We start from the raw sequence: 19,119 nt of genomic DNA, 5'->3' as shown, positions 1-19,119 counted from the left end.
GAAGCAGGTAAAGCTCAGAGAGGTCAGATGGGTTCTGCCCAGCCCCGCAGATGGTGAGTGCCAAACCTGAGCCCAGATTTGACCTCTCTCCTCACCACTTTCAGAATGACTCCTCATACCAGCAAGGAACTTCCCTTCGACTGACAGAAGCCCACATACTTTTTTTCTGAAGCTATTAGTATATTATCTTAGCGTTAGTCTTTCCTATTATGCCTGGAGATGCCTTTCTTTCTTTAACCAAACAAACAAGAGCTAATAGAGCCAGCAATTTCATTTGCCCTTAATATGGGGGAATAAAAAGACTTGTGTGCCCTTAATAAGCGGAACCTGTTTTCAGTGTTCAGCTGGCCAGCTCCTGTCTGGGTGTTATTTTTTTAAAGTAATTACAGTCTTTCTCATACACCCATGTAAGCCTTAAGCCCCAACAACTCTTCCCTTTGGATCCCCATGTTGTGAGGCTACATCTCCTTTTTAAGGGAAAGGACATATGTGTGAAGTCACCCTTATGAATCTACCTGTATCAGTTTGTTGGACAAATGCATTCAATCAGAATATAGAAATGGCTTGATTCTCTTGCGGGACTGTCTCCTGTTAGAGATGTTGCTTCTCATACTTTTTCCTAGCTTTACTTTGTTTTTACTTGAGAGCTCTTTCTCCTCGGCCACAATAAAATTGTTCACGTCGTATGTTGTGTCCCTAACTTCAGGGTCTTAGGTACTTGGAGGCAGTGGTGTTTACCTAGCTTTTTTTGTTGGTTTGTTTTTTTTTTTCACATTCTCTTCTTGCTTGTTTTTGTGCTCTCCCCCATCTACAGATGGCAGCCCCCGCGAGACGTTGATGCATTTTGCCGTGCGGCTGGGACTGCTGAGGTTGGCTTGGTTCCTGTTGCAGAAGCCGGGCGGCCGCGGGGCTCTCAGCATCCACAACCAGGAAGGAGCGACACCTGTGAGCCTGGCCCTGGAGCGGGGTTATCACCAGTTGCACAAGCTTCTGACCGAGTAAGTGCTCCTTCTCCCTTTGTCCCTGCCCTCACCACCAGCCCCACCCCTGGTTCGTGATAGTTCCACCCACTTGGCATCTCAGTATGCGTTTGCCACGAATTAGAACCTCAGCTCTCTGCCTTGCCTTCTGCTGGAAGCTTGTGAGCCTGCTCCTGCTTGCCGCTTCCCTGCCTGCGAGTGCCATACGTAAGTCACATCACCATTTTCTCTCTCCCCTGCCTCCCTGCCTTCACTGCTCCTTGCCTCTTACTGTTACTGGAAACCCAGGATAAGTCTTGTCTTTGGGAATGGCATTCCATTACCGTGTATCCAGTTTATCCCAGTTCAGTACAAGGGGAAACAGTTTTCCTGGGCTGTGCCTTTTTTCTGGTGTGTCTTAGAGACTTGAAAGAGTTTGTTAGAAATGAAATACTGTAAAGTAATAATTGCATGCAGAAAATATATGGAAACACTGAGGTTTGTCTGAATGCAGTTTCTGTGAATGAAATCAAGAGCAATGGTTTCTTCACCTGAGTAGCAGTAGCAAGCAACCGAGTTGCCCTGGAGATGTGCAGTAGGAAATCCTGTCTGTGTGTCTGTGGGTTCAACTGTTACACAGTCTGACACTTTAGAGAGTCTTCTAGAGGAAGGCTGTTAGTCAAAACATTTGCAGAATCTTTTTTTTTCTTGTGTAAACAGAAATAAATGTATTAATAACAGGCAACATTTTTCATTGGAATATTTATATAGGCAGAAATTACAAGTACAGTTTTTCTTAATATATTTTTATTGTTTTATGATCACTGTCATCTTTCTACTACGTAATCTAAAGAATAAACCCTATTGTATCTGTGTTCTTTAGCATTTAAGGGGCCCTTGTAAATTAAGTCATTATTCCCAAATTCTTGCGTGTTTTGCTCATATTAGACTTAATTTAGTTGCAGTTTATATTTTATCATTTTTAGCTGTGAGTGTGGGGTACTCAGCACAGGCCAAGAAGAGATCTCAGAATGTAATGATACTTATGTTATATCAACAGGTGTTTTGTTTTGTTTTTGCTTTACCTGCCAAGCTTATAATTTACCCAGCCGAGCCAGACCGAAGGTTCTTTGCAGAAAGCACGGGAATGGGCGCTGCAGATACAGTGACGGTGGGAGGGACGCTCTTCATCTCAAAAGAGCTTCTGATACTTGAGCCCTCCTATGACAGTGTTCCAGAGAGTGATAGGCCCCATTCCTTCGTACTTCCCATCTGGCCGGTGATTGGATTCCCTCTGCTGTGCGCTTCATGGCCTTAGGAACACAGGCCTTGTTCCAGAAGTTGAAATACTTAACTCAGTATAAGTATCGCAAGGCTCAAATGCAGTTCCTCTAAATGTGATCTTAGAGCTCAGAGTTTTTGCTGGGAAGCAGAGTTGGTTAAGGCTTGCCATGCAAATGGGGAAATAAAGCGATTACAACAGCTTCTTTATATGTTTAGTGAGGATGTCACAAGACTCATTGCAGCACAGCTGTCAGGAAACTAGAGTATTTGTTCTTGGAGAAGAGTTTTTGGCTTGCTTCATAGTACCACCTCTGTTACATGTGGGAAAACCACTCATCTCCTTTTGAAGGGAAATAAGTAAGGAAAAGCCAGCTTCAGAAACCCCCAAGTAGAGGACTGCAAGAAGAGAGCACGAGCACGGGGCTACAGATCCAGCCCTGAACTTGGATTCTTCTGGCTATTCTTCTAGTTTACTGTTCTGTGACCTAGAAAAAGAGCTCTGGGTTATACATAATTAGCAGTTTAAAAAAGGTAAGGGGTGATTTTACTAAGTCCCTGAGTCTTACTGCGATAGTAGACTTTGCTAGAATTTCAAGTATGAATGATGAGTTACTTTGTTAAATAAATGAAAGAATACATGGTGCATAGCACAGTGACAGGCCAAAATGTTACCTCTTATTGCCCTTTCCTGAATGTTCCTTTCCTGCTAGGCCTGTATCAGTGTTTCATCCATTAAATAAATTTTTCTAAAATCTTGAAATATTTTCAGGCATTTGGATGTCCCTACTTGACAAGAATTTGAAATGATTCCCAAATATAATAGATACACTTTAAAAGAATTAGTCTGGCCCTTGCTGGTATGGCTCAGTGGATTGAGCGCCAGTCTGTGAATCAAAGGGTTGCTGGTTTAATTCCCACTCAGGGCACATGCCTGGGTTGTGGGCCAAGGCCCCAGCAGGGGGTGCTTGAGAGGCAACCACACATTGATATTTTTCTCCCTCTCTTTCTCCCTCCCTTTCCCTCTGAAAATAAATAAATAAAATCTTTTTAAAATAAAAGAATTAGTTTGGCTGTCTGGCACTTGCCGTGATGTTGATGTGTGTGGTTGATAGAGCAGGGAACTTTAGATCGTAAAGGAATTGTACAATGCTGCCACACTTAAAGAAAGAGTACTTCTTCTAAGGATTTTAACTGTGGAGTATTGACATAGAAGTGGTGGAATAGTTCATTTGCCCAAAGAATGAGTACAAAAATATTTGTCTTCATAACTTTATCTCATTTTTGATATCAGTTTAACAAATCTTTATTGAAGGCTTGCAATACATTATTGGTATTTTGTAAATAATATTCCATTTCAACTTAAGACAGTCTTTCTGAAATAGACATTATTCTGTGTTTTACTGATGAAGTGTGGAGGCTTAGAGAATGAAAGTACTAGGTCTGTCTTTGTAGCAGAGTGGCAGAGCTGCCGTTGCAAGCACACCTGTGGGTTCCGAGGCCCGTATTCTTCCCTCTGCAAAAATCTGACAGTCAGGGGAGGACTCAGGAAGAGGCCACCGGGATACAGATGACTAGCACTTTCTTAGGAAAGGGCTCTCAGCTTTCCATTTAGTTCCAGGCTCCGCTTTCCTAAGGAAAACAAGATTGTCGGTACCCTAACCTGATGTTTACATTACCCATGATAATGGGTTTAAAAGTATTGCTGGTGACATTATGTTGTCTCTGTACATTTCATCCTCATGACAGCCTAATGAGAGAGTAGGGCAGATGTTATTATCCCTGTTTTGCAATTGAGGAAACAGACCAGAGAGGTGAAGTGAGTTGCCAGTGTCATAAGGCTACAGAATAATGGACCCAGACTCAGGCTTGGAGTCCAGTGATCTGCCCAAGTTGAGATGACACATGTGCACATGCAGGGCACAGACCCAGGCTGGCAAACACGGCTGTCAGGCGTGGTTTATTATAGTGGGCGGGGTCGGCCCTTCCAAAGAGTTTGTGTCTCTAGGTTCTCAAGTCCTTCTTTTGACGTATTTGCACTTGAAACCTGGGTCCAGGGTCAGAGGGTAGAGTCACTACTCAAGTGTACATATTTCACAATGGAGCTGAGCACAATTGAGCAAGATGTTCAGTTAACATAATGATTGCCTTTTTCAGGTCCTCTTCAAGGACTTGACACCTGGTGCAGAACAAGTTTGGAGCCTTTGCTTTTGCTTAGGAGTGGAAAGAATGAAGTAAATGTGCAAACTTACCTTCAAAGTAATAGCCCGGATTTTTTGTGACTTCATCTGGCTTAAGCCCCATCCGTTTGTCTGTCCGTCTGTCCATCCATCCATGTTCCTGTCCTCCTTTCTCACTATGTGATCAGGCCTTTTGTGTTTGGGGAACCATGAAGTGATAGAACTGAGTGGAAACCAGAGAGAGGAGGAAGGACAGTGACATTAAATATTGAATGTGCTGCATTGGTGCTTTACACGTGTTCTCATTCTTAACATTTCTCAGCAAACATCTCAGGTGTGGTCAGATTAGTACGGCCAGTACTGTATTTTTCTACAGATGAGAAAATAGAGAGGCCAAGTACCTTGCCCAAGGCTCTGTAGTCAACAGTTGCCATTATTCGGAAGCCTGTTTTTAAACTTTATTGATAGAATTTTATGAGGACTCATGTTTGGTGACATTCTCAGTTTTTTAACCAACTAATTTGATTACAATGATTTGTAATAGATCTAGTTTTCAGTGATTTTTTTTTGGGGGGGGGGTAAAATTTCCACTGAAGTATTTTAGGAATTTTGATGTTTCGTAGGGTTTTTTGTTTGGTTTTTTCCTCCACCATTCAAATAGTAATTTCTGATTTCCCAATCTGGCAACTTGCTGGAAAATTGCAAAATGCACTTTCTGAGGATAATACTCGTATTTATATAACTGTGACACCAGGTGCCATTTATTGTGTTTGTGCTAGGCATTTTCCATGAACTCTTGTATATTTTTGTCCTCTCCCCAACACTTTCAGGGTGGGCATTTTATCTTGACTTCACCAGGCGACCCCCATAGCTGGTAAGTAATGGAGCAGTAGTTGTAATGAGGTTGTAACTCCCATGCCCATGAATTTTTACACAGGTGGGACCTTTTTTTTTTGTATTTTAAATTTAGGTTTGTTTTATTTAAGTTTAATGTTAATTGTATGCAGTTTTTCAGTAAGAACAGTACATTTTCTGTATCTTTGTCTCCAGCCTGATAGCCCACTAGTGCAAAATAGCTTCCAGGTACACGTACTGTTTGTTGTTGTTTGTTTGTTTTTCCTGGGATGTTGTAACAACATGAATTGCCATTGGAAGTTGGCTATAATGACACCATTCCGTAGGTATTGTGTATCCTTTCGTGTGCTTCTTTTCCCTCCCTGCTCTATGCAAGCAAATGGTCCCAGCCTATGAACACACAGGCCTTAGAGTTTTTTTTTAGGGTTGTGAAGTTACACATCTTAGCCTGTGATAACAAATACTCTGTGGTAACAGCATGTGGTTTTGGAAGTTTTTCTGACTGGTGCTTGCTGGGTAGCTCAGTTGGTTAGAGCGCTGCCCTGATACACCAAGGTTGTGGGTTTGATCTCCGGTCAGGACACGTACGAGGATCAACCAATGAAAGCATCCATAAGCAGAACAACAAATCAATGTTTCTCTCCCCCTTCCTCCCCTCCTCTCTCTTTCTAAAATCAACAAATAAGTTAACTTTTAGAAAAATAAGGAAAATATTTCTAACTTCACTATAGATCTTAGTGGAAGAGAACATGAACCCAGGATGTAGGACTTGGTATTTGCATGTAAGCAAATGAAGGACCAGTTGGTGCCTTCCTCCCTCTGAAAAACACAGACCTTCAGTAACCATTATATATTATTTTTATTTGGTCAGTTTTGAGGTTTCCTTAAAGGTATATACAAATAGAAAGAATGACTTGAAAAATTTCAGTATTTGACCAAATCTGAATATCATCAGCATAGAATGAAATTGTCTGTGTTGAGACTAAATGTGAAAAAGTAAAAGTATAACTAACCCTACAATGAAATAGTTCTGTTGACCTTGTAGTGGATGAACAAGGATTTCTGAGCATCACCAGCTTCTGCATTGCTCTTGATTCATTCAGCAGTGCACTCACTTTTTACTGAAATATCACCAGCACATCAGTGATAGTTCTGCCTAGCTGGGTGACAGAGAACTAATTTAGGAGAGTTTTTCAGGAGCATTTCTTCTAGAAGGAATTTTGTACTTAGAATTCTTGGTTTAGTGAATCTCAAGAATGGTTTAATTGTTGAAATTGTGTAGCTTTTAAAACAATCATTTTGACAAGGTTTTGTCCATATATACCTGTAGCTAGTGAAGTCTGTTGTCCTGACATTTGATTAATGAAAACAAAATGTATTTGGTACCTCATTTTATTCCTAACACATTTCTTCATACATTTAATTCTGGATTTTGAATTACTTATCATAGTTGTTACACATGAATTTGGCTATTTTTCCTTTTTGTAAAATTTGCAGTTAGCAGTGATGACATACATTCTCCTTTTAATTTTTTTCTTATGGGTTATGAATAATTTACAGATAGAATATTTCTAAAAAGACACATGGCATAAGTGAGATGATATATATAAATTAAAAAATATTCTACATAATGCTTATTTTATGTAATGAATAGTTAACAAACTGTTCATCAGAATTAGTTTGTACAATGCATAGTATCTATAATTCTTTTATCATTTATTTTAATAAACATTTAATTGGCTCAAAAGAGATAAAATGTTCTTCTGAAAATTATAGGACCAGTGCACTCTCAATATTCATATGTATTAATTCTCAACCTATTTCTCTATTAATTTAACCATTTGCAAACTCTTGTTTTTATGCATAGCATTAAGTTTTCACAATCACTAATTATTGTAGCATTTTGCTCTTATACTAAATATACATTTGTGCTTTAACTGACCAGAAGAATTTCTGCATAGAAAGCATATAAGGAGATTTGCACTTTAAATTTTGTAGGGAATGTTTACAGAATACTCCTTACTTTCACAATACTTTTTATATCAGTGATATTGCTGCACTGATACAATGGTAGCCTCTGCAGTCTCTTGATCACTGATCATGTATACGTGTTCAGTAGGCCTTAAACATTTGGCTTTATTAAAAAGGGTGAAGCTGACCTCGAGTGCATCCCTATTGTTTACCATCTAGGAGCCTCTGTTTCCTCATCTATAAAATGAGAAGTGACAGTGTGTACCTCATGGGCCTGTTAGGATTAAATGAGAACATGCTTGTGAAGTTCTCAGAAACTTAGCATGTCCCCTTTTTTGGAGAGGTAGGAAAGAAGATTCCCTAGAAATAAGATGATCACTCAGCCTTATCTGAGTGTGACATGTCTGCACCACTGTCCACTTTCTGATGGACTTTTTCCTGGGCAGCCCACCCCACAATTGTAACACTATCCCTTGAAACATGAGGGAATTACAGCCCTGTGTTCCTCAGATTTGGGGGGAGTAAAGAGTGGTAGGGTGATATGGGGGTAGTTGCTTGACAGTTTCCCCACAAGCAAGGTTCCTGTCCTTTTGGTTTGTCTCATTCTCAGAAACTTCCTCCTTTTTTGTTCATTAGAACTGTACCAGCCCAATGGTATACCCTGTGTAGGCACAATTTATTGAGCACTTTGGGAGAGCCAAACACTATCCCAATGCTTCACATTTGCATTCATTTGATCTCACAACAAAGCTGGCATTCCCTGTTTACAGATGAGGAAATTGAGCTTCAGAGAAATGTAAGTAACTGTACCCATCCCCACAAAAAGGAAGAGAGAATAAGAATAGCAGTGCTAAAATGTGTAGTGAATTTGCATGTGCATTAATGCGTAACTCATCTAGCAGTGAGTTCCCTGCAAACACCTAAGATAGAGAGAGTAGCCTCCTGTTCATTTTGAGGTGGATCAGTGATCCCACTCTTCTGCTTTGAGCCTCTCCAGCTCCTTTTTGGCGGAGTTGTGATTGAGTGTGTAGGGTCCTTGATGGTTGGCACTGTTTCGGTGGTGTGGTTTCAAGGAAGATACTGCAGCGGCCCTCAAATAAGGAACTAGGTGCTGCATTTCCTGTCACAGGCAGACTCAGCAAAACACGCCTTTGGGCAGGACCGACCTGGTAAAGCTGCAGCATGAAGCCCAGACCCAAGTAGGATGGGCTTGCGATATTCGTGGTGCTTGGGCAGCCGTAAGTGAGTACAGACTGACGTCGTCTTGATCTTACTTGTGTATTCTCTGACATTTGATGTGACTTTTTGTTGTACCTCACCAGGATGTATTTTTAACTCCTCCCTCACCCCCCGCATGACTAGTGTTGTTAGTACCGGAAAAATGTTTTTCTCTGCAGTTGATTTGACAGTGTTTTACAGTATGTTAACATCCAGCCTGAACTTTTCCGTGAGTTGCAACATGCTGGACAATGTAAGAAGTGGAGGTGGATTGGTTATTGATTGCTGCATAGCAGGTGGAACACTGGGAATTAGTTGAATTCACTCTGGGCTTCATGAATTTTGTTGTACCACGTACGCAAATCTTGAGTTTGGGGGCTAGGTGTGAACACTCAGTTTGGATGCTGTAACCCATCTCTGAGGAATAGCCTCTTAATTTGTGTTTTTCTACAGTTGAAAACTTGATGTTGATCCTATTAAATTTATGATAATGAACCTACTTAACATACCTGATTAGCTTCTCATGAATACTATATCAGAATTACAGTTTGTATTATTTGATTGTGGTCAGCGTTTGAAGCTGTTACAGAGCAGCTATCGCCATGGAAGCGGAAAGCCTGGGTACCAATTCTGGCCTTTACAGGTACTCACTGTGCACCTGGGCACATTGTCCCTTAAGCGTTAGTTTTCTCATGTGAAAATGGAAAGACACTGACAACTGCATCAAAGTTGTTGCAAGGAATACTGATAGTTAATATTTTAGTGCCATTATTCTGTTTTACATTCCCCTTATTTTCATTGCTTTCTCGTACAGCTGCAGTACCCCAGCCGCACTGGCCGGCTGGTTGCTACCTCAGGACCTTTGCACTTGTTGCACCCGTTTCCAGACACATCCTGTCCCAGTAGCTCACATGCTGGCTCTTTCATGGGATTCAGATCAGGTGTCATATCTCCTCAGAGGTCTTCCTGACCACCTATCTGAAGAAGCCATTCCACTTTAAGGAATTTTCTGCCATAAGCACCCTTTATGGCAGAAAATTTATTTTCTTTAAGGCACTTACCTCTACTTGTAATTACAGCCCACTATAATATTAGCTCCACTGTAGTAGGTACCTTGGCTGTCTTATTTCTTTGTTGGCATATTTCTAGCATCTAGGAGCATAGTAGATAACTACACGAGTACTTGTTGAATGTTTGAATGAGTAAGATTATAACCTAGATAATTCATTTTCTGGACTTGGGATATTTTGAGATAACTTGAAGTGTGAACTTAAGAACAACATAGAGAAGTCCAGGTGCCAGGCAGAATGCATTTTTAATGCAATGGCACACCATCTGTAGTCTTATTTTTTAATGACCTTTGGGGACATTTTATCAATAATAGAAAAATACCCATGTGGACATTTTAAAGCAAGCATTCACATAGAACCCAGTACATTTTTGTGTGCTGAGAAATAGTGTCTTGGTCATTGCCTCATGTAGACACAGTTCCCTTCTATTTCACAGGGTGTAGAATTGCATTTTAAGTTTACACAGCATAAGTTAAGAGTCTCTGTATACTTAGGCTATACATATCTTCTGGACTCTTGTATATGCACACCCATTTAGGGATGGGTGCTAATATGAAAATTATTTTAATGGTTCAGATAGAAGTGTTCAGTAGACTATCTCTTAGTACCTTTGTAAAAAAAATGTAAAGAAACGTTTTGCTTGAAGCATTTCTTTAAGCTCATTAATCCACAGAAGTTGCTGTACTAAATTGCCTGGGAATAGATTGCTTAGAATGAATTAAGAACTTCCTGTTTTAGCCCTCATGTAGCTCTTAGTTGTATGAAACCCTGGCTGGTTTGCTTAGACTTTGTTCTCCATCTACACATAGAACATTGACCTTGTTACTTGGAAGATTAGAAATGATGTTCATAATGAAAGTGCATTGAAAAACTAGATACTGCTTTACAGTGTATTATTTTAATTCCACCCTATGATTAATTTCCAGTATTTTACATTTCCTTCAGGGAAGTCATGTCAGTACATTACTGCTGCCCGATCTACTGCTGAGGTTTTAATCATTCTTTAGGTACATGGGGAAGGAGCCTGTCCAGAAGCAGGTGGAAGACTATGGGCATCAGGGATGATTACTGAAGCAGGTACCTGAGGAGGACGGGAGCAGACAGAGCAGACCCACTGTTTAGAAGAGGCATCCTTGAACTTAGGAGGAACGGGCAGAGGCATCAGTTAGTATACAAAGATCATTTTAGCTCCCATTGGATGGCCCCAAGCTTCTCACTAGGAGGGGAGAAAAGGTTACCTGAGAATGAAGGAGGCAGGGTAAAACTTGGGCCTTTGAGGAAATTACAGAAAGTGTAACCCCTATGGGGATGAATCAACACAGCGATTTTCACCCGGTGTGTTGCGAGAATTTTTCAAACATGTAATACCTGACCGTTTAGACGGGGGCACTGACCTCTCTTCCTTTAGAATGTCAAATAAAAAAATAACAACCAGCATGACTTCACACAGAACAGAGCACTTCATGTAGCACTTCACACAGAGCAGAAGACGTATTGGCTCCAGTGTTGCCCCCGCCAAACTGCAACCCTCATATCTGCTTTATTTTTCTGTGTAGCTTTCACTGTCTTCCAAAATACTAGGTGTTTTATTTAATTTGAGTGCTCTTACCTCCCTTGCTAAGGGTACATAAGCTCCAACAGGACAAGGATTTTGTTTGTATCACCAGCACCCAGAGTAGTGCCTGGCAGGTAAATACCTGCAGAATGGTGGGGTTTGCCCACCCCTGTGGGCGAGATGGGTCTGAAGAGGGTCAGTAGTCATGGACGTCAGTGGGAGAACAATTGCGATGAATAGTCTTCAGTCAGTTTGTTGCTTCCAGACCGCCTAGGAAGCAACGAAAATCCACAGGGGCAGTGGATTGGGAGGCTGAAGGGTTATTAGCACTCGGAGGTAATCATGGCCACAGAAGCACATTCCTCTGGAGGGGAGAGCGTGGGAGAGGTAGATGGTAAACAGGTTGTTACAGCAGGGAATTTCCCCGAGGTTTAGATGTTTAGAAGGGAAAGGTTTGAGATTTAATAGTGGCAAGATTGGTAGAAAACTTAATTTTTGCTGGGAATGGACTGTATCACTTTTTAATTGTTTCTGCCTTGACACGCAGCCCCATCTGAGCTTGTGTTTGGCTCGCACTGAAACACGGTATGCAAATCACGTTTTGCTGTCAAAGGCCTTTTCTTACTGGAGTGTGGCTACACATGTGAATCTAAGTAAGCAGACATGCCAGTAATGTTGGTCAGACAGTTAATTAAGCAGCGTCAGTGACAATGGCAAACCAAGCCTCAAAGTTGAGTTTCCAGAGAAGCTGCCACTCCCACCTATGGTAGAACTGATTGACTTCTTAAGTGAGTCATTCAGTCGAACTTGTGAGTGACTGTTTTACAGGAACTTTTTGTTGGAGGTCACTTTATTCAGAGTACAGCCGCTTGGTAAATACATAAAACATGTAGCATATCATGCGCTGACTTCATTGTAAGCCGCTGATGGGGAGTCCCTCTTGGGTGCGAACACTGTGGCGGTTTCTTTTGGGGCTGCCTGAATTGTTACCCTCTGCCAGGTTGTGATTCTTTAGTTTGCTATGGCTTTTCCATTCTAGCAGATTTTTAGCCTTCAACTCCCACTTATTCTCTGGTGAATGGTTAGTGACAGTGTTTTCTCTGCAAAATCATACCTATTGGAAAGAGAGTTGAAGGAATGTTTCTCTCTCGTATTTGTCAGTGGGTAACATGTTTATTTCTTAATTCTTTAGTTTCTTCCATTTAAAATATGCTAATGATCTCAAACATAACCTTCCTCCTTCTTCAGAATCTCTGGGATACTTTATCAATCTACTGGTTTTTTCAGAGAGAACCACAGAGCGATTTCATGTTTTGAGACCTACCTCAGAATTTTTTAACATACCTGTACCTTTGTTGACTTTATTTGTACTGAAGTTGTGTTTGTAATGATATGAGTTGAGTGAAGTCTGTCTTTTAATGAAATAAATTTAACCTGAAGTTTTGGAACCAAAGTGCTTCATTCAAAATAGGGTTTGATCATTGTATTGACAAGTATCACATGACTCGGCATTGTGGTAATTTTTCTCTAAGTAGATGACTTTGAGAATTTTGAAGGTGAACAGAAGTTGGCGTGCCCTTGCCCTGCACGGGTGGAGTGTGGGTTCTTCCCTTCCCAGTGGAATGGACTGTAATTAGTGTGTGATGTAACCCGTTTTAAGAGAAATACCTAATGATAAACTTTGCTTCTATTGAAAACCAGGCTAGAGCTATTCATTCTCCTTACATTTCCTCATTATTTGGTTGTTAGCATAATATTAACTATTTTAAGATCCCAGACTTCTTTTTATCTTGGTCAGAATCCTCAGGGAGGATGGTTAAATAGTTTTTATTTAACCCATTTGTGGTCTCTTGTGAGGGGGATGGAGAAATTAGTTGTGCGCCCGAATCACTGGGGATCTGTCCAGACCCGGCTCCTCCTGCAGAGCCTCAAAGAGCAGCCCGGCTGGCAATTTGACACAAGACTTAGAGGGTTAAACCTGTGCCTGGGAGGTGGGAGGCATCTGTATTAACCGGAGATTGCTTACTTGCAGGGAGAATGCTGGAGAACCAGACTCCTGGAGCAGTTTATCCTATGAGATCCCGTGTGGAGACTGTTCTGTGAGGCATCACCGAGAGCTGGATGTCTACACGTTAACCTCCGAGTCCCAGTCACATCCTGCACCCCCATTTCCTGCAGACAGTTGCTCCGAGCACATTTTTAAACTTATGAACATCCAACAGCAGCTAATGGTGAGGAGGACAATTTCCATTTTCAGGCTTCTGTGCCCTCACTCCTTCCCCCAATGAACCTTGCTATAATTAAAGTGAAAATGCTTCCCTCAGAGATTGTGAAACCCGTAAGGAAAGCCGTTTTAGCAATGCTCAATGTGACCACTTACGGATGCAGAACTAGCATTGTGGTTGTAGCAATAGGGGCCGAGGCAGCTTTTCATTGGCTTATTGCCAGGTTTCTGAAATACTGAAAGAGATACACAGACACCTTGTAGATACAGAAATATGTAACAACCAGAGCTAAATCATCCTGGCATGAAGGGAAATTTGCCTGTTTAATTTTATAAATTTGTTGGTTTAACTTTATAAAGCTAAGTGAACAAAGTAGCTTCTGATATTGTAGCTAAAGAACAAGAACCAGATCTACTCAGAAAAAAGCCTTTTCACAACTACTTCTGTGAAGGATGATAATGCTACTATACTGAAATCGATAGCTGTATGGTAAAAAGATCACTAAAAAAATAAAGATTTTATAATCCACTCAAAGCCTTCAAGATGAAGTTGTTGCCAGAGGTAAAAACATTACAGACTCCCTGGTAGTATTTATTATGGGTAATATAAACGTCACATGGATACATCTCTCCTGGCCATAACATCTGAAAGGCTAAGTTTAGATCATTTTTCCACCCAGTTTATTTCAGAGATGATTTGATTTGGAAAAATCTTGACAATAATTTCATTTAAGGTCATCCAGGGTCAGCTCAGTGCCAGAGGCCTCTTTGGGAGCAGGCATTGTTCCTGGGGCCAGGCCGACGTACTTCGTGGTGGGGCTGCACGAGGAGCTGCCTCTGCCTTTCCGACTCATGTCTGCTCCAGAGCAGGGGTTTTATTTTCCTCTGCCTGACTTCCAGGGACTCAGATTTTCCTGTAGAGCTTTTCTTACTGGAAAAATTACAGTCCAATTGAAATACCAGTTTGCATGTGTCAAAGGTACCTGCAAGGTATGGGACAAGAAATCATGAGAAATGAAAGATGTCAGACGAGGCATGTGTTAGGAACGTCTACCATTTCTCAAGGAACACCACTTTCTTCTCCAGACCTCTGTTCTAGAATGTTCACCCTTTATTAAATTTAATGAACTGCTTTCGTAATTTTTTAGGAAACCGTTACACTCTTACTAGGAATGGAAGCAAGGTCATTTTGAATATGCTAAGGAGCATAGCACAGATGCTTTTAGGAGAAATCCATTTTCCCGGTACTGTCTCACTGGAAAGACTTCAGTGAACGTAACCCATTTTACATTTGTGGGTGTGAACTCTTACCATAGGCCCAGTGTGTAGGCAGGAACAGTGTTCTGATGGTGGCGCACTGAAAGTACTCGGTATGTTTCCTGAGTGGGGAAATGGATGAGAGGACAGTGGACAGTAACTGTGCATGAAATTATTGCAAAACATCACATAATGAGTTAAGGGCAAACTGGCTGTTTTAAAAATAATTTTTATGTACTGAACAGGGTTATTATAAGAATTCCTGAAATTGTGATATAAAGGCACACTTGCCTTAAAGATCATCTGTAGTTGTTTATTCTCCGTTTTTCCTAAGCCTTGTCTACATGTGTATGTGATTTCTGCATAATTATAACTTTAGATCAAGGATTGAATTTTTTTCCACATCATGTTATAATTATTTTTTTCTGATTCACTTTGGTCTTTGTAGTTAATATTTTTATATGGCATGGCATTTTCTGTCAGTTTGATCAACCGTGATTATTTTAACCATTACCATGGAGTGGTTAAATCTGTTTACATTTTTTAAAATTCTTTAAAGTTGCAGAAACTATTTTTAATATGAGCTAGAATATTCTGAAGCCACAGAACTCTCTGAGAATAATCAAGATTTAGGTATTATTAGTTTGATATTATTTAGTTAGTAATAGACAACAGAGGAACTGATGTTATTGGAAAATAAAAGAATATCTGCCATGCCACTGTTCTTGAAATTAAGACACAGAACTAAAATTGTTGGGCTAGATTGACTGGATCATATTCTGGGGCTTAAAGGACACTGTGCATCTCCTCAGTAAGACTTTGGGGCCCAGAGCTTCTGCCTGGGCCTTGTGATTACAGGACGTTTACCCAGCTGGTTAGGGTTTGCTTCCACTTACACGTGAGGCAGGACAGAAGTCACCGCTGAAGACTTGATTAAAAAATATCTTTCTCAATTGCTCATTTGAAGATAGTCACTGTGCTTTGAAAAAGAAGGTTTTTGATGCTCAGTTTTAAGCTGCTTTGTAAAATACGTTTATAACACAGAAAATAGTCATCTTGTATATTCTTGACCATTTTTATCATTCCAGTGGATATGTAGCTACAAGGGAGGAAAGGGATATCAGGAACCAGAGAAACTTTATTCGTATTTATTTAGATCAGCTTATTGTGTGACCTAAGAAGGGCTGGGGTGGTAGTGAGTTCTGTCCAACAGGCTTTGTGTTTATAGGTGTCACTGACATCTTTTCCCATGAACCGTTTTTTACAAACTATCTTTCCTTTCCTCCCAGAAAACAAACCTCAAGCAGATGGACAATCTTATGCCCTTAATGGTGACAGCACAGGACCCTTCAGGTCTGCCCACTGCCCAAGACACAGATGGCTCACTTGTTCCCTGCGCATCCATGCCCACAGACAGCCAGCAGCTTTCTTCCCCTGCAGATGCTGAGAGCTCCCCATGCTGCTCAGGGACCACTGTGGGGCAGAGGGAATGTTCCTCCGATTTACCCAGTGTGGCTAAGGAAGAGAATACAGACTGTTCCTGTAGGAAGAAAAATAAAGGCATGGAGAAAAAAGAGGAAGAGACGCAGCCAGCACCTACTGTGGACTCTGAAACTGTGTCTGATCCCTACAGCTGCCTTCAGAGCATGTCTGATTGTGGAAGGAAGGGGACAGAAGGCCTTCCATCCTGTGAAATCAGAAGTGAAGAAACTAGACCCAAATCTGCTGCAGTGGCCACAGCTCACGAGTCTCAGAGCAGTGGAGAGAGTGTCCTGCCAGGAATCACAGTCACGGAACCAGGCACAGCCAAGCATTTCCCCGGAGGTGAACTGGTAGTTGTCAGTGCAGCAGCAGATGCTGGCGTCCCAGAGGCTTCAGGAGTCTCAGAATGTGATCTCGTGAACCCAGATACCACCACCCAGAAAAAGGTGCTCGAAGTTGGGCAAAGTACAGAGGAGAGACTTGAGAACTCCAATGTCAGCACCGCTGGAGCCTCTGATGTAAACGGCACAAGGAAACCTGTGGATAAAGCCGTTGTTTCAAACTGTGTTTCTGCCACCAGGCCCCTGGGTGGTGACAAACCTGCTGAGTCTTTTCTTGAACTGAGTAATGGAGAAACCTCTATTGAAAAAACTGCAGAAACTGAAACTTCAAGACTTTGTGAAGGGGGCGTGGGTGCTGCAGCAGATCAGAACCCACTCATCGTTCCAGCTGCTGCAAATGACAAGATTGCAGACGGCTTCCAACCACACACTCCCTTAGCAAACACATGCGGGACAGTGTCGCTCTCTGGTTCAGCCTTCCCTGGGCCACAGAAAGATGTTATGCCAAACCAGAAATCAGAAGCAAATTCATCTCATGTTCAGAGCCAAAACGGCAAACCACTCATCTGCTCTGCAACTGGTGACGATAAACTTTGTGCTGCCTCTGCCCATCGACAGGGCACAGTGACTTCTAGGGGTGCGTTAGCTTCAAAGCACTGTGACGGCGTAGTTACCCAGCCTGGAAGCACCACCACAGGACCGCCCGATGCGCAGCATACGCCCACTGCGGTCTTCTCGGAAGTCCCACAGGCTAACAAAGCCACCCCTGACTCTGTAAGAGGCACCCAGGAAGATGTGGGTTTTAGTCCTCTTGAAGTTTCAGATAAAGAGGGCCAAGCAGGAGATTTGAACTTAAAAACATCTTTACCAAATATGCTTGAGGTGGTTCCGCATCCACATGCCATTTTCCCCAAAGCAAAGGAAGAATCAGTGCCAGACCAGGCCGTGTCATCAGGCAGGACTTGCTCTCTGGCTGGGAGTCCAGGCAGTGAATCAGTAACCAAAGATGACGCACTTGTCCCCTCCCAGAAAGAAAAGGGAACAGCAACTCCTGAACCACGTACCGCTACAGATTGTAGAGATGGCGGAGATTCGAGTGATCCAGATAAGCAGCCACTAGAAGACAGTGCAGCAGGCCTGCCCACATCCACTGCCCTGGATCTTCAGCCCAGCATGGGGAACACCAGCCCTATAGGATTTGGTGGGGAGCAGGAGGGTGCCTGCCTTTCAGCAGCCCCAGAAGTTCTGAACATCGAGGGGGACACTGACTCTGCCGGGCTACATATGGGTAAGGCCCCTTTGGCTTCTGATTCCAGTTTGACTGAAGAAGGAAGAAAGCTGGTGGTTCCAGAACACTCTGCAGCTCAGGGACAAGACGACAAGTTCAAAGCAGTGATTTGTTCCTCCCTTAAGGAAGACACTTTTCCTTCAGGAGTGTTGCGAGAAGAGCAGAGAACAGACCCTCCTAAACAGGAGTTACCAGGAGCCCATGGAGAACCTAGCTCAGCTGCCTGTGCCGAGGAACAAGTGCGTGAACACAGTCACTCGCGGGACACACCCTCAGCCTGTCTGAACGCAGAAACTAAACATAACAAGGAAGTGGCCCCACCAGTCTCACTACTGACTGAAGGTGGGGCTGCACAGAGCCCGGTGCCACCGGGAGCAAGTCTGGCCGCAGACCCAAGCCAGGAAGCCTTGGGTGCAGAGCAGAGCAGCTCACCTCTGCCACCAGGCCTATTACCAGGTGGGTCTGAGGCTCTTCATTGCAATGGAGCTTTCGCTCTGAATGTTGGCGTGAAAAACACTCAAGCCCAGGGGAAGACCACTGCTTGTGAGGCGAGTGGAAATATGGCATTGGATGTTGCCGTGGTTAATGCTCTGCCAGCAACTGTGGAAGCCAGAAGAAAGGATTTATCACGCCACGCACAAGACCTCCGGATCCCAGGAGTCTCATTGAACCGAGAGAACAGTGTGATCCAGGGTTTGCCCATTGTTTTACCAGACAAAGGTGAGACTGACTTTGCAGTTGCTGCACCCCCAGAGGTGGCGACTCCTGGTTGGGAGAAAGGGAAGCGGGAGAGAGCCAGCCTCAGCTGTAGCATGGGCGACGCCGAGGGTGCGCAAATGAGCGATGACGCACGCCACGTCCTACCGCAGCCCGTTGCCAGAGAGCTCCCCGCAGAGACAGGGCTCTCCACCAGTGACGACAAGGCCCCGTGCAGGGACAGGGGGGCTCCCCCTGTACCTTATGCTGTGTCTGCTGGAGCCGGACCTCTGCCTCAGAGAGCAGACTCGATCGAGGAGGCTGCCAGTCGTATAGTGGATGCTGTCATAGAACGGGTCAGGGCCTCAGGCGCCCTGCTCACAGAGGGGGAAATCAGTCACGTGTCACCGGCTAGTCCTTCAAAGTCAGGTCCAGGGACTGAACAGCTGGAGAGCGCTTCTGTGGGGAAAGAGATCACTCTCCCTCCTGAGGAGTCCACACACATGGGCAGTTTTCATGAAGAAGCCCCTGGGAACCCCTCAGAAGGTATTGCTGGAAGGGAGGAGCCAGAGAAGATAATTCAGCCTGGTCAAGGACCTGAGCCGGCAACAGGTGAGCAAAGCATAATACAAAATTCACAACTTGAGAGCCAAATCCCTTGAGTCTCTGTGATACGCTGGTAGAAATACAGGTGTCTTTGTTGTCCAGAGGTCTTATGTTCCTTGGGTAGGTCGCCAAAGCT

General features: G+C 42.9%; 1 protein-coding gene across 11 annotated transcripts in view; it reads left to right on the top strand.

The window, feature by feature from the left end:
• AKAP13 (A-kinase anchoring protein 13) overlaps positions 1–19,119 on the top strand; it is a 226,593-nt gene that overhangs the window by 99,968 nt on the left and 107,506 nt on the right. For all 11 annotated transcript variants that reach the window (XM_045824926.1, XM_045824935.1, XM_045824932.1 and 8 more), the window contains exons 5-7: positions 815–998; positions 13,122–13,320; positions 15,860–18,989. In XM_045824926.1, coding sequence (XP_045680882.1) covers positions 815–998; positions 13,122–13,320; positions 15,860–18,989 — 3,513 coding nt within the window. The remainder of the gene's footprint in view (positions 1–814; positions 999–13,121; positions 13,321–15,859; positions 18,990–19,119) is intronic.

Source organism: Phyllostomus hastatus, unplaced genomic scaffold (assembly GCF_019186645.2).
Source record: "Phyllostomus hastatus isolate PE091 unplaced genomic scaffold, TTU_PhHast_1.1 phas_scaffold_555, whole genome shotgun sequence".
In the NCBI taxonomy this organism is placed as follows: Eukaryota; Metazoa; Chordata; class Mammalia; order Chiroptera; family Phyllostomidae; genus Phyllostomus; species Phyllostomus hastatus.
The sequence above is the reverse complement of the archived record's forward strand: the minus strand, read 5'-3'. Positions and strand labels throughout refer to the sequence as shown.